We start from the raw sequence: 27,143 nt of genomic DNA on the forward strand, positions 1-27,143 counted from the left end.
AGATGCTAAATATAAATACTGGAATAATTTTGCAAATAATCTCTCCAGAGAAATGCATGAGCCAATGATACATAAATTCATAAGTCACATCTGTGGGAAAAAGACTTCCCCCAGCCCACTCCTGTATGAGCTTATACATAATAAAACCCATTATGATAATAATAATGAAAAAGCTAACCTATTTGCACCTCTTTTTGTTAATAACATCAAATAATCAAAGCAAACTGTCCACAATTCCTATGAACCCAAGTTCCTACCAACCACGCCCAGGATCCGAGTTCATAGCTAATCCATTTTCAATCCAGGAATTGAATAATGCAATGCATCATATTAGAACCAAAACTAGCGGCAGCTATGACAATATACACCCTACATGGATAAAGAATCTCACACCTTCATACAAACAAGAATTGCTAAATTGTTATAATCACGCTTGGGCATCTTTTAGGTTCCCCAATATATGGAAATGTTCGTCCCTCCTACCAATCATAAAGAAAAATAAATCAAAAGATAACCCTGAGTCTTATAGGCCCATAATGATTACTCCTGTGATGAGGAAAATAATGGAGAAAATGATTTGTCAGACTCCTCTGGTTTGTTGAAAAAAATAATATGATCCCTCACACTCAAACTGGATTCAGGAAGCACCACTCCTCAACAGATGCTTTCATTTTGCTAACAAATGCAATAAATGAATCTTTCTCAAAAAATAATGTCCTAGTTGCAGCTTCCCTAGATTTTGAAGGGGCATATGACAATGTGAACCATCAAATCCTTTTAAACAAACTTGCAAACCTTGGAGTACCCCCTAAGCTAGTATCTTTTATTAAATCCTTCATAGAAGTGCGAAGTTTCATCGTTTGTGTTGGTTCAGCCTCCACCCAAAGACAATAACCAAAGGCCTACCTCAGGGAGCAGTCCTCAGTTGCCTCCTATTTGCCCTATATCTCTGGGACATGAACCTACCCCACACGAATCTACAATATGCTGATGATCTAGTGCTATGGTCATCTGGCAACACCTTCCAGATAGCACAGTCAAATGTGCCAAAGTCACTTTTCCCGCTTGAAAAATTCCCTCAACATTCAGATTTACCCATTGCACCACACCAAGTCCAAAATAATCTAATTTCACCGGAAGCGAAACCATGTTAATGCAAAACTAACTCTAAATAAAACAACTATTTCAGAAGATAATCATATTAATTACCTAGGTCTCATGCTTGGCCAAAAACTTAATTTCCACCTCCACATTTCAAACACAATAAAAAAATGCTATAGAAAAGCAAATATACTAAAAAGACTTCTTTCCACACCCTGAGGTTGTAAGGAGAAAACCTTACTCCAATTTTATAAATCACATATAAAACCCCATTATGACTATGGGCTTATCGTCTATGGTGCATTTGCAAAGACCCAGATGCAAAGAATTGAAACGACACAAAATGAAATAATGCGTCTCATATTTGGTCTTAAGAAACCCACAAGCACCAAGTTTATGTTTATGGAGAGTGGATTAACAACAATAAGGGAGAGACGTAGTTTTCTCTTGACAAAACATCTTACAAAAATTGAATCAAATAGCTCACACACACTACATAATTGGTTAAGAAATCCAGCCATGTATAGAGGCATTGCAGATGAGTATACCAATATCCAGAAGAAATTCCCCAGACCAGCAAAGTCTATTGCACCCACTTTCCCCCGATCCCCCCCCCTGGAATTGGTCAAGTCCCATAATAAATAATGAGCTCTCAAAGTGGAATAAAGATTTAACCCCCCATTGCTTTTGTCCAGAAAAAATTTGCAGAACTTAATACAATTACCTATAAAAATCATTTCCAAATATTTGTTGATGGATCAAAAATGAATGAGAAGGTTGCCAGTGGTGTTTTCCTTCCTCACCTGAAAATTGCAATGGGTGAGAGATTATATAATAATTTATCTATAATGTCTGTTGAGTTAAATGCCATAATCATGGCATTAGAATACCTTAAAGAAAACCAACCTTTGATTGCAAATTCAAATAATATTATCATATATTCCGACTCTCTATCAAGCCTTGAGTTGCTGGCCTCAGCTCCTCAATATAAGTTGGACATTGACACTTATCTTTGTCTCAGTATTATTGATAATCTTGCTTCAAGTGGCATAAAAACTTATTTTCAGTACATTCCTAGCCACTCTGGCATAAGTGGCAATCATCAGGTTGATGAAATAGCAAAAAATGCTATAAATATTGACCAGCCAAGTGGGAGACCAATCCCAATTAGAGATATTTACCGATGGAGGCTATCAGATATTAATTTTAATAAGATTAATCCTATCCTTTCCCCCTTTCCCAATAAGTATCTTTCTAAAATTTATCATGGAATTCGTTCTGGAACAAATGGACCAAACTTCCTTGCATTCTCATATCAGTTTTCTAATTCAAGTGGTTCAACTTCCCTGTCCCCTCTTTGCAGGCATTGTAATATGAATAATGAAACAATTGACCATTGCCTATTTGAATGTAATATGCTGACGTCTGCACAACATACCTTGCTTTGTAAACTGTTAAAATGCTTCAAACACCACAAAATCTCATTATCAGCCAAGAGCCTAGCCAACTATACCTGCACACAGAGCACAGAAATCGATATCTATCATCTTATATTTGAACTCCTTGAGTCAAAAGATCTACTGAAAGATATATGAGAATATCTAATAAATAAAAGACAACCAAGTAGACCCCGAAGCCGCGCCGAAAAGTCGGCGGCGCCCCACCGAAAAAAAAACGGCGGCGCGCTGCCGAGCTTGCATTTGTGCGCTGACGCCGCCGCTGATTCTCGCGGCGATGGCTTCACTACTACACCACAGTTTTTTTGTTTTTTTTTCTCTCTTTTTTGGTTATCGATAGCGAACACCGGGCTTAAACCGTCAGACTGGCGAAACTGTGTCTTTAGGATAAATACTTTAATCTTGGGCTTACCCTGAATATCGGTTAATAGGAATGAGAAGAAGAAATTTTTCTTGAAACAAAAATTCTACCTTCCACTTTAAAATTCTGTTAATTTTTCTTTCTGATTTTTCGGATGAAAAGATGTAGATAAAAGAGCATTAGGCACTTCAGGATGTTGTCATAGGCAGCGCAATCGAGCTGTCAAAGTAAAGAACAATGTTGGCACAATATATTTTTTTTTCCATACCAGGGCACTTAGTATCGAAAGAGTTGTTGTAAAAACTTCAAAAGGGCTTACTCGATTGGAAATTGGAATAACTAGGGCCCTCTTTAATTGTCGAAAGTGATGAAAAGGCAACTAACACCCTTTCCATGCCCACCATTTTCCAAAACACATCCGATCAAAATTTTGAGATAGCTTTTTTTTAACGTAGCTAAAATTTCTGAGAATTAGGTCTTAGAGGATGACAACCACCCTCACAGCCCTTAGGGTAATGGTTGTAATTTATGCCCTGGGGGCATATACGGTGTTTATAGAAAGCGTTGTCGTAGAAACTCAAAAAGGGATCATTAGTTTGGAAATCGAAAAGCCCAATGCCCTTTTTAATAATCGAAAGTGATTGGAATGCTTGACATTTTTATAGTAGAGATCGATGTGGGTATAATGTATAATTTTTTTGTTGTTGTTGTTGTTTAGACCAGGGCACTTCGTATCGAAGGAGTTATCGCAGGAACTTCAAAAAGGGCTAATTCGATTGAAAATAGAAAGGGCTAATGTCCCTTTTAATAGTCGAAAGTGAATGGAAAACTAATCCCCCTCCCACGCCCACCCTCCCATTTGCCTTTATGTTTAAAAACTAAATGTTGCCTTAAGATTAAATCAAAATGCACTGTGTTAATGCTAATTCCCAATAAGGCATCTCAGCAGTATCCCAAGAACGACTTAGGGTATTATGTTCAAACTTTCAGGGCTTCTTCTGCTCTTAAAATTTGACCAAATCAAAATAGCGTAAGTGCATCCAAGCTATCAAAGAAAGTAAACAAATTTTGTTGCGAATGTTATCAAGTTTTCCATTTCAGGTCAACTAGAGGAGGTATGAAACTAAATTAAACACTACTATTTGTGTCCAGATTTTTATAAGGGTCTATGTTGTTAAATTTTGCTTAAAATTGTTTTCCAGCATACAAATAGCAGGCCAAACTATAAATTCTTAAAAAAACGAAAAGATTTAAAGTATGATTTTCTTTTTTCCTGAAAAGACTATGTCAATATAAAAAGAACAGAAATTAATTAAAAAACTGTTTCCAAAAAATAATTTTTTTCAAAGAAAAGTAAAGAACACCATTAAACCAAAAATGAGCCAAAATAAAATCAAATAATCTACCAATCGTGAAACTACCACAAATCAGTATCAATAAATAAATGAAACCCAAAACGATCAGAAATAACAATAAATAACCGATTCAAAATCAAAACGAGCAGAAATTAACATAAGTTGGCTGAAAACCTCTATGCCTTCCCAAGGCCAGAACATAATTTGCACTTTACTGACAAAACTACAAATGAATATGCATTGTCAGTATAAGATAAGATAAGTTTTATTCTTCATTAAATACACATACAGTATTACATGTTATTAATCCCTCAAAGGCTCATTGGCCTGTACAAAGAGGGAAGACATATGAATTACATACCCAGAGATAAAAAACAAAAGAAAATTTAAAATGATCACCTACTCACATATGAAGGAGAAGAAAAGAAAATATAGATAAAATGGAAACTATAGAAAAAATTAGAATAAATAAACTAAATTAATTAATTATATAAAATAGACTCAAAAAGAAAAATAATAATAATAAAAAAAAAAAAAAAAAAAAAAAAAAAAAAAAATTACTATAAGCGAATTCCTATCGTCGAAACAGAATTATGTGAATTGTCAGGTAGAACCAACATCATAATAGCTGTTACGATATTATTCATAGCTCTTATCCAAGATATTAAAATATCATAACTTAAGCCATGTACAGCCCTTTTAAACTTATACTTAAAACTATATAAATCGCAGTTCAATCAGCTCTGCTTATTTCTGAGGCTAGGTAGCAAAATTGACGTTTATGGGTTAATTCAGTCATAAGGCTTATAATTATTGAACTGTAATAAAATGGTGCGAAAGCAATAAAATTTATCATGAATGCTACTCCTTAGTGAACTATACAAGTTTCAGCAATAAATATTGATAGTCTTACCTGAGGCCTGGGAGTCATAGCGCAGAGAAGACCACCATAAAACAAACTAAACATTCAGGGGACATCAACTCCACAAAAAAAAAAAAAAAAAAAAAAAAAAAATTAATTATTCAGTTTGATTCTTAAATAAATGGTCCTTAAGAATCCTCTTGAAAGTGCCAAAGGATTGGCATTTATGTACTGAAGAAGGCAGGGAGTTCCAAACCTGATGACAAGCGATGAGGGGATTGAAATCTGACCGCACAGTAAGAGTAGGAGGAGTGCTGATATTATGTGACGAACGAAGGTTATATGGAGCTGAATCAGAAATAAACTGAGGAGTTTTTTGAAGAGATTTTGGAAGATCTCCATGAAGCTGATGAAAAACTAAAGAAGCACAAGAAAGAATGTTGATAGACTGTAGATTTAGAAGCGGTGTTGGTGAAGAACGGTTGGTGTCAATAATCATACGCCTTTTTTTATAATACATAACACAAAGCGACCACAGTGTAGAAAGAAAAGTAGAGATCCATACTATGGGGCAATAAGAGACATATGACTGGACAAGGCAGAAAAAAAGAAGCTTCAGAATAGATCCAGGAAAGGTGTTTTTGAGTTTTCGAATGACACCCAAACTCCGTGAGACCTTAACCCTAATCATGGCTATATGGTGTCTAAACGAAAGGTTCTCATCAAACAGGATACCAAGAAACCGGACCAACCGATTCTTTGGTCTGCACAAGGAGCCTTGTGACACCTGGAGCTGTGTCAGTTGAGGGAAAGCTACACCAATTCGAGAAAAAATAGGAAAATGTGACTTGGCAACATTCAAGGCCAAGTAATTCGCCTCAAACCATGAAACTACTCTCTCAAATATTTCCACCAGATTAGACCTGACATCATATTCTGTCCTCCCTAGAGTCCCAAAAGTGCTGTCGTCAGCAAAAGCAACGAGGCAATCTTCGTTAGAAGCAGCGTTGGGACACTAAGGACCATCCGGATTACACAGATCGCAGTATAACAGAGAACTGGTGCTCTTGACTGCTGAAATCAGATCATTGGAACAAATCAGTAATAAAACGGGGACAAGAACAGATCCCTGGGGGATGCCATATTCTACTTCAGAAGGGTTCTGGAAAAACGGATCAATTGAAATAAGTCTACCAGAAAGATATGATTCAAACCAAGAGAGAACATTTGATCTTATACCAATATGCGATAATTTCCAAAGAAGAATGTGATGAGTCAAAGAATCAAAAGCTTTACGAACATCCAAAAATAAAGCTTCCGGGATAAGACCAAAATCTATTGCCGAATGACTGAAATTCAAGAGAGATGCGCAAGCATGCTCTTTAGAGTGGTTCGCTCGGAATCCAAACTGGAAATCATGGAAAAATTTTTTGGGATCCAGAAAACTAAGACGCCTGGATAGCATAGCCTTCTAAGAACTTTTGCTGAAAACAGATGGAAGAAACATTGGACTATAATTAGCAGGATCACTCCCGGACCAACCATTATGCAGCAATATAACCTTAGCTGGATTGAGTGATTCAGAGAAAATTCAATTCACGAAAGACATATTGACAAGCTTAGTCAATGGTGACAGAATAGCAGGAAGAACGGCACGGATAACCCTTGTAGGAATCCTGTCTGGCCCTGAAGACGATGAACCTTTAAGTGCATTTACGATCCGAGCTACCTCAAACTCAGAAACAGGGCTCAAGACCATTGACTTTAAACATGGGGGTCCAAGATAGGCTCTGAAATCGCAACGAGGAGTTGTAGAGTTCACAGATGAAGCAGTCACTTTTACTATATTAGCAAAATAAGACGTAAGCTCTAGCTGAACATTTTCATCACCTTGGACAATTTTACCGTCAACTATCAGCGTTGTTGGAACTGAAGGCGGAGGGAGAGTAGGATTAAGTACAGAATTAATAACTTTCCATCTCTTCCCAACATCCTTTCCACACTCAGAAAATTTCCTGTGATAATACTGAGACTTGGCCTTCCGACACAGAGAATTAAATATATTCCTATAGGCCTTGAACCGCTGATAATGAGAAGCAGATGACGAAGCCTTGTATAGTTTCCACAGATAATTTTTCCTTTTCCAGATTTTATGGAGACCTGGTGTCATCCACGGATTCAGCAGTACTATCCTTTTCGAGGTATGAGGCTTTGAATTCTGGTGGCAAACTTCTAGGATACCTTCTTTTACTGAATCATAAAAGAAATCAAAAGAGTGGTTAAAATCCGATTCAGAATCCAAACTATCCCATGGCTGATCAGTCAAACGAGATTTAAGTAGACTGATCTCACTGACAGTAAAACGAAAAAATGGGAGATTAGATGGCGAAACTTTACGCTGCGATCGATTAGCAGTCCTATATCGTGAAATAGCAGGGAAATGATCAGAAATATCACTAATCATCACCGAATTATCTAAGACATCTAGTGACGAAAAAATATTATCAATAAGTGATGCATGCTTCTCAGTAACCCGGGTTGGTATACAAACTGAAGGTAGAGTTCCCGCAGAAAGCATCATTGCCAAAAAATCTGCAGCCGAAACAGAATTTTGATCCAGCAGGTTAAGGTTGAAATCCCCCATAAGGACTAGTTCGCAAGGATGCTTTTGGACTAAGTCCAAAACCTCTTCTAGAATTTTCATAAACGAAGGAATAGATCCACTAGGGGATCTGTAAACCAAACCGACAACTAGATTCTTACAACCTGACTTAATCTCAAGAAAAAGGGATTCAAAGATTCCTTCCTCATTTCTACTCAAATCACTTCGGAAATTATATACAAGATGATCGGCAATATACAGGGCAAGGCCACCTTTCGCCATCCGTTTCCGGTTCATCCTCTCCATCTTAAATCTTTGGATATCTAAAAGCATATCCTTTTTTGAATCCAGGAAAGTTTCACACAATCCAATAACATCCGGAGTTCCACCACTGACGATCCGTTTCAGCTCATCAAAAGAGGAACAAAGTCCCTGAATGTTTAGGTGAAGCACAGAGAAAATACTATCTTGTTTAGAAGAGGCAGAACCACTTAATTGCGAAATATATTTAATTTCAATAACCGATTTAGGATCATTATAATTCCTATTTCTACTTCCAACTGAATTATTAATTATACTTTCTATATCTAAAGGATTATTTTGTAACTCAACAAAACGTTCCCCCAAAGAGTTGACATCACCCTGGTCACTAAAAGAATTAATCATTTTACTTCCGGTGGATACATGGAGAGACCTCCCTTAGCCATCTTGCAGCGGTTTATACGTTCCATTTTGTAACCATGGATATCCAATAGCATTTCATTGCCAGAATCCAAAAACGTCTCACATAAACCCACAACAGCTGTCCATCAGAAACAATTTGTCTTAAATTATCTATTGACGAGGAGAGACCCTGAATGTTAAGCTTAAATGCTGTCAGAGAATAATTTCCTTTGGTAACCTCCTCTCCCCCCAAATCCGAAACATATTTACTATAACAAATAGGGTTTATATTAATCGGACTTTGATTAGCCTGACCCACATAATTATTTACGATACTAATTACATCGAAAGGATTATTTTCAAGCTCGCAAAGCCGTCTCTCATGGCTTAAAAAATTCACAAAAACAGGTTTTACTTGGAGTCTATTAAAGTCACCAGATGAACCAAAAAGAAATCTTTACTTAAATCAATTGCAAAAGAAAAACATGTCAAAGGATTACAAACAAACAAATACCTAATTGGACAGCAGGTATTATCGGAATGAACCATTAGCACGGAAAGAGAAACAAAAATGAAAAAATAAATAAAGTAAATAAATGAAAATCAATGAACTGTGGAAGACATTTACAAATTAAGAAAAATACTAACAAGTCACATACTAATGCATTCATGCAAATAGTTTATTTTATGTATACGAGTTTCACCCGGAACTTTGGCTAGAACTTGTCCATGATCAGACCAAACACTTCTTGGACCAAAGGTGCTGCGAGCCGTGTTTAATAGATCGCGACGCTTTTTAGTTAGGTTTTCAGACACAAATGCACCTGACTTAACCAACTTACTTTTTGCTGCAAACACTTTTCGAGCAATATCCAAGTTTGAAAATTTTACCAGGATGGGGGCAATTTTCACATTCTCAGTTTGAGTAGCAGGCATACGAAATTGATTAGCCTTTAAGAGGTCAATTTTCTTGAAATCTTGCAAGCCCATTATTTGTGCTATCACTTCAGTAAGATTATCCATCAATTCCACATTGGGGTTTGGTTTCACACCGTAGAAAATTAGGGTGTCAAGTAAGGTATCCCGCTCAAGTTGGTCAACCCTGTCCTCTATTTTCGAAATTTTATTTTCAAGCAAGTTCACAGCATTATAAAGTCTTTGAAGGGTTGATTAAATTTTTTCAAATTTAGCATTATATTCAAGGGAAATAGAATTATAAACTTCGTTCAAAATATCTTCACTGATAATTTCAGAAGCTCGGCGATCTTTCATTGTGTCTGATACGACACGAGAAATGTCACTCATTAGGTTGGACTTAGTGTTGATTAGTTCCTCTTGAGTTTCATTTATTATTTCCTTTAAAGTTGATGCTGCTGCGGAAGTCGGAGTTAACGGCACTAGGCTGGATTTTACTTTAGTTTTTTTGGGTAGAGACAAGTAGGTTTTACTCTTAGTCTTGAAAATATCAGGGAATAGGCGCTGCTCTTCAAAAGCCTTATTTACATCTTTATCTGTCCTTGTACAAGCTTCATTAAAGTGGTCATTCAAGTTGCGGATATGAGCTTCAGATATATTATGCTCAGAGTGGGTGCCGTAGCAAAAGACTAGGTGTTTAGCTCGATTTTTCTGGTATTTGGTGGTTTTAATAACTTCTGATGGCCATAAAGGGTATCCCTGAAATGAAGCTAGGACAAGATCGAACTCTTTGTATTTTGCCATTATACAATCTGCAGTTACAAAGGGGGGGGGGCACTACAGGTAACAAACTTCAACAACTAAATGTTCCAATCTTCCACCCCAAAGTACTCACGCTTGTAATATGTGCTTAGTTCCTTACACAAGTTCAACAAATTAGAGCAAGGACTATATCCGATTCAATTGAAAACTTGTTTAGCTCTTCACTCGTTGAACTCTGACAATGAACTCGATCAGTATAGTATATATCAGTATTATATACATATACTGATATTTAGTAATCAAAATTTTAATATTATTTGATTTATTAAATTTATAAAAGTAAAAACATTTATATTTTTTCAGTAAAGTGAAAATTATGTTCTGGCCTTGGGAAGGCATAGGGGTTTTGAGCCCAACTTATGTTAATTTCTGGTCGTTTTGAGTTTGTCTCAGTTATTTATTGTTATTTCTTTTCGTTTTGGGTTTCATTTATTTATCGATGCTGATTTGCGGTAGTTTCCCGCTTGGTAGATTATCTAGAGCTAGTTTAGAAATATATCTATAGAAATGAATTACATTTTTTTTTTTGCACAGTTAGCAGAGCACACTGAAGTTGAAGTAGCCTTAAACTTTGACTTGAAACGTTATAACTTGACCACTTCTTTCAAAAAAGAATTTTGGAGGGTTATTCTGTGTTGATAAGAAAGAGGGTAAAGGTGCAGTTTAGTTCCTCCTGTAGTGTAGGGCGCAGGAGCCCTATGGTGAAGGTGCAAGTTTGTTCTCCCTTATAAAACAACTTATTCCAGCAGATACAAAGAAGAAGCCCATTTGCGGCATTCTGTGGGACCCCAAGGTCCAATACTAGTATCAGATCCTGCGAGTGGCAGTTTACGCTCATCAAGTTCTGGCTGTACCGGCCACATATGCCCCAGCTAAACGGCTTTTTAGCACGACAGGACTGCTAGTGACTGCAAAAAGATCAATGGCTCCAGGCAGAGTGAACAAACTCACTTTTGTTACATCAATTGTAACTGAAGTGATGTAACCCCTGATTTAAAATTGTTGTGTTGTTAAGCCATGGTATCTGACAGTGTTTTTTCGATGTTGTTATTTGTTTGTTTTTTTTTCACTTCCTTTTCGTATGTATTTGATGAGCAGGAGATGTTTGAACTTCAAACTTTGAAAGTTATACACATATTAGCCCAAATTAATACAAGAAGGAAATGACTAAACACGGGATTTTATAGGAACAATGCGATGTAAAACATAAACACAACTTAGGTTTCCCTGGGTCTAGTGGCTAAAAATGAGAATTCTACTTGGTCTGATCGACGGTGAACATAAACACTTTCCGCACGGCCCAACAAATTCCTGTTTTGTCATATTATTCTTGTATGTTTTTAGCCAACCATTTAAAAATCCTTACTAAAATCGAGGTTGAACGTGCTTGGTGAAGTGGAATTTTTATTATTATTTTTATTTATAAAAATCTGCGCGCCGTGGCCCGCCGCCGGTCTAAAATCGGCGGCGCGCCGCCAAAAAAATTTCGCCACCGCCGATACTGAATTACACATTCGCCGCCGTCATTTCGGTGTGGCGCGGCTTCGGGGACTGCAACCAAGACAGTAGCTCTGCAGCCCACAGAGTGAAGCAAAAAGAAGAGGGCTAAATAGTACCAACTGAATAGCCCGCCTGCTGTGAATTAGAAGAAGAATTAATGCTTGGGTGTGCTTTTATTTATCTTTCAAGTTGGGAGCTGTGGGCGATATGGGTTCTTGGGCGCTAGTGGGAGCTGGGCTTTAAAGTATCGTTGGTTGTTATGGTCTTATTGTTTTCTTTTTTTAGGCCTATAGTATATAGGCCTACCCATTATATATCTGATAGACAATCAGAGGTAAATTTTCAGCACTTCATATTATTGACTTACAAATAAAGTAAAAGTACTACTTGATGCCCTTTTTATGCTCTTAAAAAATATAATAATCATTTTTGTCAAAATGAATTTTACCCCCACCCCTAGGCTATATATACCAATTCAAGGTATATATTTGCACATTAGAGGGAGGGGGGGGGGTAGATTTTAAACTTACCTCTCATTTATCAAAAATAAACTTGGTATTTGTTTAGCCATGTGACACCTGATAAGGAGTCATGTTAAGAAAACAATTCTTACTTTAAAATATGTATAATGATCCTAGTTCTTATATTATCCAACGGGAGAACCTTTATCATCAAGTCTTTCCTCTAAAAATCCTCAAAGAGAGAAATAAGTTGTTTTATAGATAGTGTTTTATAATAGTTGTTTCTCCACATTATTGGGGGGTGACTGCCCCCCCCCAAACAACACCCCTGATTATGAATTAACTTTTTGATTTTAAGAATGGAATGATTCAGAGCTACTTGTTTTGCTTCACATCTCTATTTAACTTTGATAGTAACTTCACTTTGAAGCTTTATCCTTTTTATCATTTCACTCTGTGCAATTTACAGGCGTTTCAATACTTGCTCTTCTACTAAACCACTGTTTATCTTAGCTAGAAATATTTTGAATCTACCTCCCTTTTAGAGTAAACAAATTTGTTCTCCTCTATGGAATAGAATTGGAAAACATCAGGGTTAAGCATTTCAACCCACCTCTGATCATTTTAAAAGGAATAGTTCCAGTTGCAGCGTTATTTATCATTTTTGGTGCTTGTACCATATTTTGGTTTTATTGTGGGAGGGGGTTAGTTGATTGATGTGAGGGAGTTAGAACTTATTCTAAATTACCCAGTTGACATTGTAAGGTAAAAGAGTACCACAATTGAGTGTTTGATTCACTCATCCATCTAATTGAATGCTGATGGGTTCTCATGAAGTTGTGTTACTTTTGTCTTACAATATTACTTATAAATCAAAAGAGGAGAATTTGAAAGTATCTTTTTCTTCTTTACATTAGTTACCTAAATTTGCACTTCAGAGGATATTAAGATCCTTCTTGATCTGTTAATTGCTCCATAATTGGGGATGTGAATGATCAAACATCAGACGCATCCCTCTGATATTTCCAGGGAACACCATTCCATTTGACATCTAATAACTTCTTGAAAGCTTCATCATTGGGTGCTGAGACTGTTGTATTTGAGAGACTTTTTTTTTAAGAGTGCTAGGACAGTGTGCATAAGGCACATTCTTCCTGCAGTTTTAATGAAATTTACCCTGGTTGTTAATATGGATTACCTTTGTGAACTCCAGAGCTCACAATAATTTAGGAAATTAAGATTTTTCCTAGTTTCATATTATGTTAGTTTCTAACCTTGTTTAAACATTTTTTTATCTATCCATTTTATAATGCACCATTAAAACTGGGGGCATAACAGATAAAGCAGGGGACTAACATACACTAAATGAGAATATATATTTCTAGCATACTGTTTAGAGGTGGAGAAGTCTTGAAATTGCCCTCATTTTGTTTATTCTGAGTCCTTATCTAGATTTGCTTCAAGGTAATTGACTGAAAATTGTTTGGCTTCTTTGACCTCCCTTTTTTCATAAGGTAGCATATTATTAATATCTTTTTAGTCATAGACTGACATTTTATATGTGCACATGGGTATGAAAATTTTTCCTGAGGGGTCTGAGATAAAGCAAATCATATTATTTTGCTCATTTTTCCTCAGAGAGTATGAGCTATTTGGCCCAATCTTAGGAAAACTTCTCCATATATAAATATGTATTTCTGATTTTTGTCTTATATCTCTGTTTGAATTTCCAGACTTTTCCAAAGATTCTTGAGGCTCAAACAGATAAACAGGGTTTTATATTTATTGTGTGAAAGGCTTAAAGTTTACTATAATGGTATATGATTTAAAATAATGGTAAGTTTATATGTAACAGCATGTAGCAAGGCCATTACATGATTTAAAAAGACAAAGGAGAAAAAATTGAAAAATGATTCAAAAATAGATTTTCTCTGTTGTTCTTAGTTTAAGATGAAAATTTACTAAAGTTCAGATTTTATTTTACTTTTTTATCTCCTTAAAGATTATTATAATTTTATTGTATCTTTGTTGATATCTTTATAGAAATTAATATGTCTGAGAAGAATTTATTCCTATTTTTTATGAAGATAACTCAGTTTCCCAAGAGAGGTAGAATACTGTTTTGCTGCATTTTCTTTAATACGTCCAGTTATACTTTCAAAAACAAGTTTTTATTAACTCAAAATAGAATAATTCAAAAGATAGACAAACTATTTCTCTGCTGATCTGAACTATTTCTGTCTTTGAAAATATAGTCCATATTTTCTTACTACCCCCTAGGCTCGGATAATTTGTTGGCATCTTTAGAATAGGTATTTATAGTGTAAAATAGTCATTCAAAACACTGTTAATCATCTGGTGTTGCCTGGTAAATTTGTGTACTATACATAAGATTCTAACAAATCAGATCCATTCATCAGGTTACTCATGATTACTCATCAGGTTACTAATTTATGATAAAACCGAGTCACTTTGCTATAAAAATATAAGGCTCAAATATCCACGACTCTTTTGTCAGTTCCTGGAGGCAGAAGGAATGGCAGTGCCTCCTAAAAACTTGCCCACCCCTAATAAATGTTAAAAGCAAGTGTGAAGCTTTCGTTCAAAAAAATATAATATTTCCCCCCTTAGACTACGAAATAAAAAGATTTATGAATTACCCTTATGTTTACAAAATAAAATTTATAAAGTCATCAAGGAACAATGAGCATATACATCAGTTCAAGAGATGATAATATTTTTAACAGAAGGAGACAAAATATTTAACTGGGTCAAAGGCATTTTGGACTGTGACCCTTCCATTTTTTCTAAAAAAAATTCTTTCACGTTCTTCATATAATTTGGGCAAAGATGTGAATTGGTTTTGAAAAATTATGTTTTTAGTATCTAAATCAAAAAAGAAAACCAAAAGGAAGTTTTTGTCTCCCTCCCAAATTTTCTTGAATTGGCTGTGCTGTAATTTTCTTATTTTATGAAGCTCTTCTCATATACCCCTCGTGCTTTATTGAGATATTTTTAAATACATTTTTAAGGCTGCAGTTTTAAGCTTCAAAATTTGGATTTTGCTAATTAAATGCAACTGGTGGATAATTTGTCTAAGGGTTGGTTCTTACTAAACCGTAATTTGTATTATTTGTTATATAAATTTATTCAAAATACATAACCTCATGTGAAAAAAAAATTAAAGAAAAAAGGGGAAAAAATATAGTGTGTTCTAACTGCCAGCATCATCTTCAATGTTGATCTGAACAGCTATTCTTGCAAAATCCTTCCAACATCGTTTTTGACTCAATGCATAGGGTTTATGGAAAGGGTTCCATTTGCAACCTGTAAGAAATAAATTAGTATAGTAAAAGTAATTAAGAAGGGATAAGGATAAATATACTCCAAAGTCATTTCAGTTGCATAAGACATCAAATTGACATTATGGTTACTGTTTTTTTTTTTTTTACAGTAACAAGTAACAAGCCTGTTGTCCAACTGTGCAGAAGTAGGGATTGATCACTCGTTTCTTTTTTTCAAGCAAAACATCTTTCCACAGTACCATCATTGGGTAAGTGCAAGTAGTTATGTCAGCAATAAGAAATATAGGCTAGGTGTAAATTATGAATTTCATAGATAATAATTTATAAAACTTGACTAGGTATTTGAGATTGAAATAGCAAGGGCTAGGGATGTTAGGTCCCATTTTTGTTTAACAGACATCATATTCAGAATTAAATACTTGTTTATTATTATCTTACATTTACATAGTTTAAATACTTTTTCCTTATTTTTTTTAGTCTTTTTTCTTGATCACTAAATAAAACACACTGCATACAATATATTTGTAATAGTTGGTATGATACTTCTTTTGGGGTGACAGCAAATTACTCAAATCCTGATTTTATCTGCTGACCAATGTACACTAAATCTATGGATATGACAATAATTCATCAGACAAGAAATAGTTGGTTACACAATACATCAGCTTCTGCATTCAGGCTACACTTGCACAATCAACAAAATTAGTACAGGTTGCAAAGACCATGTGAATTACTAAGGGTCAGCTAGAATGAGTGGCCTCGAAAGCCATGGTACCCATGCAACTGAGCTGCTAATATTCTAAGATGGGGACTGAGAACCAGAATAATGTGTAGGGTGAGGTTATTAGACTAGCCCAAATAAAAGGTTATTATTTTTATAGTGGTTTGGACAGGTGCTGTATTTTATCATCTAATATAAAGTTGAAGCAATTAACGATTTTATGAAAACCTTAGTATAAGCCACTTTATAACAAAGGTGATAAGAGTCGGTTTGGTAATTATTGAGGCAATAGTCTGTTTTCTGTAGGTAGCAAATTACTTAGTAATATACTTTTTAGACTGAGAGATGCTGTAGACAAAGTTTTAAGAGAAGAACAGTGCGGTTCTAGAAAAGGTAGAGGTTGTGTTGACCAAATTTTCACTCTTAGGTTAATAATTGAGCCGTGCCTGAGTTTTCAAACACCTTTGGTTCTCAGTTTTATACATTACGAGCAAGCGTTTAATTTTGTTGAAGAAGAGTTTTAACCAAGATGTTATCATTGTATGGTATACCAGATAAACAAATTAATGTGTTAGTGATATATACATGAATGACACTGCTGTAGTTATGGTAGTAAATGAGGTTAGCAGCTGGTCTTGTATTAAATCAGAAGTTAAGCAGGAGTGTGTTCTTTCCCTTTTTACATGGATTATTTTGTTGGACTTTGTCTTAAGGAGCACAGGAAAGGCAATGGGAGATCATAGAATCAAATGGGCGGGAAAAAGTCTCATGCACTTACATTGTGCTAATGATTTAAACATCCTTGATAAAAGTGTGAGTAAAATGAATGAATTTTTAGAAGTTTTGCGAGTTCAAGAGGCTAGAATAGATTTAAAAATTATGTTAAGAAGACTAAGTTCCTAAGGTTGGGAATAAATGAAGATGAAAAGGTGACGTTAGCCTAACCCCGCCTGATCAATCTTTTCATTACCTAACGTCGTTAGGTAATGAAAAGATTGATCAGGTGGACTGCTTCACTTACCTTGGTAGTATTATTAGTCAAGACAGTGGGAGAGTAAAGATGTTAAAAGTAGAATAGCCAATGCTCAAGGTGTTTTTTCACAGTTGAAAAAAAAGTTTGGAAGAATAGGAAGATAAATCTGCAAACCAAGATTAGAATATTAGAAGCTACAATGATGACAATGGTCAAATATGGCTCTGAAAAGCGGACAAAGATTTGCTAGATGTTTACCAGAGAAATTGCTTACAGATTGTTTGGGGTACCTGGCTGACTGGCCGTATTTCAAACAGCAAGCTGTGCAAAAATGTGGTTAAATACCGCTTTCTAGTGCTATAATGAAAGAAAGGTTAAGATGGCTCCGGCACATTGTGCTGATGATGGATGACAGATTGCTAAAGATTCTCCTTTTCGGTCAACCATCTAGGACTAAATGGAAAGCAGGGCATCCTCGTCTGGGATGGGAGGACGTCAAAATGAAAGATTCGAAGGACCTGGGACTTTCCTGTAAGGGTGTAAAAAGGGAGGCTTTGAATAGATTAGGATGGAGGAGTATGCGTAGCTTTTTTGACCTCAGGCGGCTTGGTGCTGTGATGAGTTATTAGTAGCAGTAGCAGAAAACCGCCATACTTTTATTGGCGAGAAGACAAGGATTGGTTACAGGCTGATAGGGGAAATTCTTTCTGGCTAGTAGATCTCGTGTCAAATTAAAATAATATTCTCACACTTACAAAAACCTTTAATTTTGAATTTTTTCTTTATTTAGTAATTAGCAACTCCAGGAAATGAACAATTATTTTTTAAAAGACAGCAATATCATGACCAAGACCCAATTAACAACGCTAATGTGCTTACCTGTTTATTAACCCCTTGTGAAATCTAAAGAACAGGTTGAAAAGCATATAGGTAAAGGTAAAGAATTGAGTCTTTTTACTATGTTAGAAAGTTGTCTAACTAGCTATGGTTTGAGTGAACAAATTTCACAAATTCCGTTCAATTTTCCCTGGTATCATTGTCACAGCAATTGCTGCAACCTAGTTAAGAGCTGCCAAAAGTAACAATCTGGTGGTATGATATTCATCAACATTCTATGACTTTTATGGGATGATTCTTGCTTTTTTCGAAAATCAGGCAAGTTTTCTCAGATTCGTAGCAGTTAATGAGTAAGAATAAACTTAATGAAACCTATATATTTGAAATTAGCATAATAAGTCAATTATTTTGATATAACTATTGGTATCAAAATTTAGTTTTTTAAAGTTTGGGTTACTACTGAGCCCGGTCAGTCCTTACTTACCGTTTGTTACCACAAACTGTTCGATAGTCTTTTTCATGGGGCAAAAATTACATCTTTTTAGGTTTTTTTTTTTGTATTAGAATTCATAATTTTAAATTCGCCTATATTTTTAAAAACACATGAAAAAGTTGAAGTCTAGATAAAAATACAGTAAGAAAATTTAGATGAATAAAGGAATAAAAAAAGATTTTAGAACCTTTATCAAGATTAAATACAATAGCATAACTTCATCATAACCTACGAACATTTTCCACACCAGTGTTTTGAGGAACTGTCATAGATGGAGTTTTTTTTATGTGTTTATGAAAGGACAAATCTCTACCCTGAATAACACAAAATATTGAAATGATCAACCTGTTGTATTTCAACTATAACCAAACCAAGCCAGTTTGCCAAATAACATAATTGACATCCAGTTTCATTGAGAAATAATAATTTTTTTGGAAGTTCAGCTTTTTTGTCATCTTATAAATTTGTTTGTCAAAGTTGGTCAACTTTTACAAACTGGTAAACTCAAGCTGCCCCAAAAGGAAATAAAATGAAAACATTCAAGTTGGTGACTCAGGTAAAAGTCTATTTCTGTCAAGTTGGTTGTGGCTTTAAGGCCTGAAAACCCTCATGCTAGGATTTTAAAATACAAAGAACAAGCAATAAAAGTTTTTGTCCATTGTGGCCCTTCCTCTGCTGGTGTTTCCAAAAATTTCAATTACGCTTCAAAAAGGTAGTTTAATACTTATTGTGGCTACTGTAAATTTTCTCCAGTTGGAATGTGTGCTGTAAATGTTTCTCACAGTACCTTGTAAAACAGAATTTATATTTTTTGGCTTTCACTTTACCAGTCATAGCCGAAACAATAACTTGTGGCTGCCTTTCTGCTATCTAATTTATTCACAATTTTATGAACAAACAGATATGTTGAAAATACACTAAAAATGCAGTGAAATTGTAACAAGACTGACTAAAAAGCCTTAACCAGTATCAAACCTAATTAAAGTTTGTAGCTCATAATAAAATGGCTTAGCAGGGAAATCTATTTCTTGAAGAGGTGTTAATGTATATATATATATATATATATAATATATATATATATATATATATATATATATATATATATATATATATATATATATATATATATATATATATATATATATATATATATATATATATATATATATATATATATATATATATATATATATATATATATATATATATATATATATATATATATATATATATATATATATATATATATATATATATATATATTTTGTTGAGAGGTATTATTTAGAGAGGTCTCAGCACTGATATGTAAAATGAAAGCCAATGAGCAAAATCAACTCCTAGCCACCCTTTCCCTACTTCCTCTCCGTCTGAACATATTCCTTCTGGCACCACTGGCTAATCAATAATAGAGACAAAACAGAGGATTGATGTGACGAATTTTTGAGTAGTCAATGATTGAAACATAAAGGGTGGCCTATAACAAATCAATCTAAATTTATTTAAGAATAAAAATGCTTAATTAGTCCTTGTAAAAGTGAAGTAGCAAAATTAATAAATGTTAGGCTATATTTGAGAAGAGTGGTTGATTAATAATTTATATATTTTTTTGCAAAATGTAGCAAACCTTTAGTCGTTTTATGTAAATTTTTGAACCATTCAAACATTTCTTTTGTTAAAATAGTTTGTCTCATAAATAGCATACTAAATATCATTTCATTTTTAAGGAGATCAAGTATATGTTGAAAAATACTTTTGTCCAAAGAGGGATTGACCCACAGCTCATCATCAATACTACTAACTCCCAAGAATTAAGTACTAGAAAGCCAGATGAAGCCTTTGAGGTACCACTGGGAAGTGCAGAACCTACTGAGGTACAAGAACTCTGGACAAAAGATTCATCAATAAACAATGATAATGCAGCAACACATTTATTACTTTCAATAATTCAGAGGAAAGATATCCAGTTACCGTTCAAAGGGAAAAAGAAAACTAATGATTCAATCTACAAATCCATAGCTCATGAAATGACCAGCAATGGAGTTTACTTGGGAAAATATCCAATGAAAAAATAGCTGACAAATGGGGTAATTAAAAAAAAAAAATACATAGAAAATACAATGATACTTACTAGCTGACAGTGTCATCTCCTGTTGATAAACCCCCATTTTTGATGAAATTGATGCAATCAGGGGGAAGAACACAGCATTAACCCTCTGTTACTTCTTAACAGTAAGGAAACTCCTAGTATAAATTCACTTAAAATCTTGTGTTTAAAACTTGTACAAAAAATGATGCATTGAATTTGGCCACTGACACTGCAGCATCATCTGGTACTGAAAGTAGGAAAAATTTAGAAGGCTCAGCTTCAACTTCTACTATTTCATTTAATTTGGAAGCCTCATCTTCAAATTCTTTTAATTTTGAAACCTTGGCCTCAACTCCATCAGTTTTAGTCACAATAGAGAGACAAAAGAAGACACATAAATCTTCAGATACAACTAAAAAAGAGAAAATTAATGAGTAGGCTGAAATGCCGAAGAATGTCAATGAGATGGATACAAAATTTTCCAAATTACAGGAAGCTTGTTTAGAAAATCTTAACAGAATGAAAAATGACCTAAAACAAATGCTTGAGCAAGGCAATCAATTTTTAAGAGTATTTCGAGCCTTTTGTCAGCAAAAAGAATCTAAATTAACAAGAAAAGAAACCATCCCAGATCTTCTTCAGATTCAGAATAATTTTTGATCTTCTTGGTGTTGTTAGAATTTAGTTTGGTGTATTTTTTAGTTGCATTTATATAAATTTATCAGAAATTAGTGTGGAAAAATTGGCACTACCACCTCCTAAATAATGAGCCCAGTCATGCAACAAGATTATGTTTTACTTTTGCTCTGGACCATTTCTACATCAGTCAGTTTTTTTTTTTTGCTTTCCCTGTAAGTGCAACAAGTTTATTTTAAGTATTGTAATTTCATAGACAATTTTTTTGGTATAAATCTGAGCACATACCATTTATGTTTTTTTAGGGCACATCATTTGTTTTTAATAATTATTACCTTATATATGTATCTGATTTAATGAAAATATATTTGGATTTTTAAATTATGTTGCATTGTTTTATTGGCAGCAAAAGTTTGACATCTTCTTTTCAAGATGATTCTAGACTGATAAAAAAAGGATAAAACATTGTTCTATAACATATGTATTAAAAATGAGAGTAAGTGTTGACTAGAGTCTGAATTTCAAGTAAAATCCGACTTGAGTCTGACTTTTAAGTTTACCCTCAAAGGCCATATAAATTTCCTAAGTAGCATTTATCCAGCAATATTCAACAATTTTAGTCTATATAGACTTGCAGGGGGTCGTTAAATTTTTGATTGATGAATGTATTGATAAAACTTTACTTATATTTCAAAATTCTAAAATACTTGCTTTTATCATTTCTTAAGGTCTCACATCCAACTCACCCCCCCCATAATAATTAAATATATAACCTGAAATGTATTTATGCAATGAAATTTCCATATGATGAATTTTCTGTTAAATTTATATATTAATATTAAATGCAGTAAGCGTTACTAACCTTGTTACACTAAACATTACAACACACAAGACAGAAATTATTGAAGTCATGAATAACTCAAAATCCAGGGCACAGATTTTGACAAGGAGGGGTAGGCAATGGGTAAGATTTATTGGTATACCAATATTAGAAAGTATTCAAGAATATCCTAAAGTTTTCAAAGTTTTACTATGTTGCTTTCAGGAGAGCAGGAATGCAGCACTTAAACATTTTTAAAACATTACTTGGGCTACACTTGATAAAAGAAAAGATGCAGGTGTAATTCATTGTAAATAACTGATGAAGACATTTGAAAACAGCATAAACTAAGGAATTAATTGGTAGGGCTATTGGAATACTGGATGTTAAAGTTGGAACAAAGTATCTCAATATTAAGCAGACTATTTTATTTTTGACAAAATTAATGTGCAGAGTAATTGTATTTAAATAGTCTAGGTTGTAAGGCAAGGGATAACTTTTGTCAAAGTTTAAATGTTGAGAAACAAACTTTTATAGCCTGAATATATTGGATAGCCAACTAGATTCCATAACTAACCAAGGGACAAGGTAAAAGCATTTACGAGTTCAGTTTTTTATGCTTTTTTCTAAATTGCCTAGAAGAAATAATTTGATTACAAATTCACTCTATCCTTAAGGATCCTAAATATAGGCCAAGGATCAAAAAGCTAATAACAAACACCAAAAGAATTAGATTATTCTTCTATGATATGCATTTTGTCGTAACAAAAAAAAAAATCAACAATGTTGCCAGGAAACCTCAGCCAGCCTAATCTCAGTCAGTAGGCAATATGGTAAATTTACAGGTGGCACAATAATTTAGCTAGGATGAAAGTGAAAGCATCATTTTATGCCTTTTTTATGCTCTTTCATAATTCAATAATTGCTTATGTGACAAGTGGCTTCTTGAGCCCTTAAAAGGGCCCCAAAGGAATTTCATTTTTGTAACCACAAAAACAAGGTATCAACAGTAGTTAAGTTATAGAAAAGTTGTTAAAAACATATCTCTAGTTTATAAATAAGTTGTTCAAGAGTAATATATTCCAAAAAGACTTATTTATAACAATCAAACCTCATTTATTGGGCAACACAAATATAAACTGTTTTCCTAAAATTCAAGTTATCAAATGCTGTCAACAAAAGTAGCACTGAATTTTGCAATTTGGAACTTTGCTGTCAACAATTTAGGATATATATTTGCACATTAGGGGGGTGGGGGTGGGTAAATTTCATGGTAACTTTGCAGTGAACCATATAATTAACAAGAATGACATTAGATACATCATTTGATACTTTTTATGCTCTTTCATAATTCCTAAAAAATACCTTCAGGGTCCCTTCAAGGGCTCAATATGCAATTTACAGCAAAATCGATTATTCGATTATGAAATAGCATAATAAAAGGCATGAAATGATGTATTTACTTTCATCCTAGCTAAATTATTATGCCACCTGCAAATTTACCACGAATACCAAATGCCTAAACCTATACACTGTGCCCAAGATTGGAGGCCTGTTTTAAATGTTTAGGATGACTGTATTTTGATCAGGATAGCCTACTTGTCAAAGACTATGCATTTGCCAAGCACTGGGTTTTTTTTTTACCAAATGTAACCCCTCCTCTATAGCCTAGTCTAGGCTAAGTTTTTATTAGTTTTATAAAAGTTTTCCAGAATCTTACTGAGAATTTCACATAAACCTAAGGGTGATTCATTCAAACAGGGTGCATGACTGCCTTTGTTCCAACAACACTACTAGGTTATAACTCCACACTAAGTTTTCATAGGGCCTATAACCTAATTTTTTATCAACCAGGAAGAATCATGACCCTTCTAGGAGACCCTTAATGAAATTCAACTTGTAAATATGACAAGAAAACTTGTTAACTGACAATAATTACACATTTTTGGAGGATATTGAACTTTCAGCATAAAAATGTACTTACCAACATAAACATGTTATGATTTTTTAAAAATTGCGGTAAATTTTAAATAAAATATGATAATATTCCACATTACTCTTTTAGTTAACAAAAGTTACAATCATTCCATTAAAAAACATACAAACTGTGGAATGATGATTTTATTAAAAAAACAGGCCTTAAGTTTTGCCAGGGAGAAGTTGTTAGTCAACTAGTTGGAAAAATTAAGTTTTGCTGGGGAGAAGTTATTAGTCAACTAGTTGGAAAAGGAAAGTTTTGCTAGGGCAACATTTATAGTCAACTAGTTGGAAAAATTAAGTTTTGCTGAGGAGAAGTTATTAGTCAACTAGTTGGAAAATTTGGTAAAATTCTACTTTAGCTACTTTTGGCTATCTTGGAAAGGGGTATGTTAGGAAAATGAAACTCTCAGGGATGGGTCTACAGGTTAAAGTATGTCCCTGGAATGTATTTTGAAGTACCTACCTCCTATCCTTCTCCCTCTAGAGGGTTCTGAAATTTCCCTACATGACAAGTAGGCAAATTGAAACTTTGACAAAACAACATTTTACCTTAATTTTTAGTTATCAGTTTCTTTTTCTCTGGCTTTAGTTCTGAAAAGGCAATTCCTGTTATTTGAGCAGAAGATTAAGCCATATCAATGTTTTTTTTCAAAATTTAGGAAATGTATTTACATATCTTTAAAAGCTCATAAATTAGGTTTGAGCAAAGTTATAAAGATGAAAAAATTTGTGTTGTAACTTGTACTTCATTTAAGCAGATGATCTATTTTGCAAGGTTTCACATTTATAACACACAGGTTTTTAAAAGTCATCAAAGGTCAGGACCCTCTAGAGGGAGAAGGAGTGAAAGTAGGTCCTCGAAAATACTATCCCAGGACACATTTTAGCTTGTAGAACCATCCCTGAAAGTTTCATTTTCCTAACAAAACCCCTTTCCAGGATAGTCAAAAGTAGCTAAAGTAGAATTTTACCAGCATGAACTTTGGTATATAGGAAAGCATGGTTTTAGGAAAAATAGACCTTGTTAATTGAAGTAATCAATGATTTTGAAATGATGGCTGACTTGGCTCATAAGTTTGACTATGTTTATGATGATTTTTGTAAGGCATTTGGCAAGTTTTCAATACCTGTGCTGCTGAAAAAATGCCAAAATTATGGGATTGGATTGAGAACTATGGCTTTGATTACAGATTTCCTTACAGATAGATCACAGAAAGTTAGGATTAGTGAGGAATTATCTAACCAGTGTAGTGTTTTGAGTAGAATCCGCCAGGGTAGTTGCAGTGGACCATTTTTGTTTTGCATATTTATAAATGATTTGCCACAGTTAATTCAACATAGCAGAGTCAAAGGATTTGCAGATAATGTAAAGCTTTATAGGGTCATATCTTCCCTAGTTGATGTGATTCTTCTACAGGATGAATTAAATGTGTTGGTTAATTGGTATAATTTAGATTCAATGTTTATTAATCAGGAATAATACTATGTAGTGAATGATGTAGCATACCAGTATTCCATTGGCAATGTAGTGATGAATTTGGTTGATTTTAATAGAACCCTGGTATTGTTTTTGATAACCAATTGAGTTGTGATAAATAGGCAGTAGTTGTATCATGAAAAAGCAAACTACAGGCTTACAGTACTCTCTTTTTGTTTAATATAGAATAAATACATATAAATAATATTAATTGTGCAATAAAATAGCCAGTAACTGGAAAGCTATTCACCACTTCAACAGTTAAGTCACTATAAAATATCGGTAAAGTTCTACCAAATCATATTATTGAGTAAGGACAAAAGTGAATACACCATTCAATGCCTTTTTATACTGATTACAAATATAATAATAATTTCTATTGTAAATGAATTTCATCCCCCCCCCCCCTATATATGCCAATTCAGGGTTAGGTTAGGTATATATAGGGGGGGGCTGAAATTCATTTCTGATAGAAATGATTATTATATTCTTAATAAGCATAAAAAAGGCATCAAATGGTGTATTCACTTTATTCCTAACTCAATAATATGATTTGGTAGAACTTTTTTATTTTACCACCTAGAAAATGTATTGCTTTGCAACTGAATTTGTCTAAAACCTCCTCATAAGAATGTGACTAACTTGAATATTGTAACTATAGGCTATACAACACTCACAATTTTAGATATAGTCTACTGATAGTCAATAGTGGAGCCTAATCTTTGACACACATTTGAAGTTTTAGCCTAATCTTGGAAATCCAATCCCATCTTGGACACAGCAATCTAATCTTGGATGCAGGATCTTAAAGTTAGAACAAAGCATCTAAGTTACAGAAAGACTCAACCTTAGATAGATGAAGCCTAAGGCAACTCTTGTGAAGCAGAATAATTGGGTATTTGTTTAGCCTTATGTCACCTGATAAGGAGACATGTTAAGAAAACAATTCTTACTTTAAAATATGTATAATGATCCTAGTTCTTGTATTATCCAAGGGAAGAACCTTTATCATCAAGTCTGTCCATTAAAAATCCTTCTTTTTCCATCTTAAGAGAAAAAGTTTCCAAAAATCACCACGTTGAGAATTCAATGCTTAAGTCTTTTTAAATTGCTGCTATAAATTGCCGCATAATAAGTTCTTTTATAGATAGTGTTCATGCCGGTCTTTAGCATTCATATTTTTGATATTTGCTCTTCGCCACTGCTGTTTAAAAAAAAAAAATTAAAAAGACCGGCATGAATGCTATCTATAAAAGAATTTATTAGGCGGCAATTTAAAAAGGCTTAAGCATTAAATTCTCAAGGTGGTGATTTTCGGAAACTTTTTCTCTTAAGCTGGAAAAAGAAGGATATTTAGAGGAAAGACTTGATGATAAAGATTCTCCCCTTGGATAATATAAGAACTAGTATCATTATACATATTTTAAAGTAAGAATTGTTTTCTTAACATGTCTCCTTATCAGTTGACAGAAGACTAAACAAATACCGTAAGTTTATCTTTGATGAACTTAATTTACTATTATTCAGCGCTCGTCCTCTGACCATCACGTGTACTTCGCGTGTGTTGGTTTAAATTATTGCTTTGAAGTGAATTTATAATGAGATGAGCGTTTCCGAGCTTTTGTATTTATCGCTGTTGAACTTTGTTCAGGAAAATTTAAGTGGTGTTGATGAAGCCGTTATTCTACGGAAAGGAGTGGACTTTTTTAAAGATTT

At 34.0% G+C, this 27,143-nt stretch overlaps 2 protein-coding genes across 2 annotated transcripts in view; both read left to right on the forward strand.

Annotated features, from left to right (window-relative positions):
- The window catches only part of LOC148945158 (uncharacterized), a 56,095-nt gene extending 35,230 nt beyond the window's left edge, over positions 1-20,865 (forward strand). The window contains exon 6 of the mRNA XM_089098962.1: positions 20,153-20,865. Coding sequence (XP_088955088.1) covers positions 20,153-20,500 — 348 coding nt within the window. The 3' untranslated portion in view covers positions 20,501-20,865. The remainder of the gene's footprint in view (positions 1-20,152) is intronic.
- Positions 20,866-25,004: 4,139 nt separating this feature from the next.
- Positions 25,005-25,430, forward strand: LOC148945159 (uncharacterized). The gene has a single exon (XM_089098963.1). The coding sequence runs from the start codon at positions 25,005-25,007 to the stop codon at positions 25,428-25,430; it is 426 nt and encodes a 141-aa protein (XP_088955089.1).
- Positions 25,431-27,143: the final 1,713 nt, after the last annotated feature.

The sequence above is a fragment of the Artemia sp. Qi Xiang Cuo genome, chromosome 13 (genome assembly GCF_049724085.1).
Source record: "Artemia sp. Qi Xiang Cuo chromosome 13, ASM4972408v1, whole genome shotgun sequence".
Classification (NCBI taxonomy): domain Eukaryota; kingdom Metazoa; phylum Arthropoda; class Branchiopoda; order Anostraca; family Artemiidae; genus Artemia; species Artemia sp. Qi Xiang Cuo.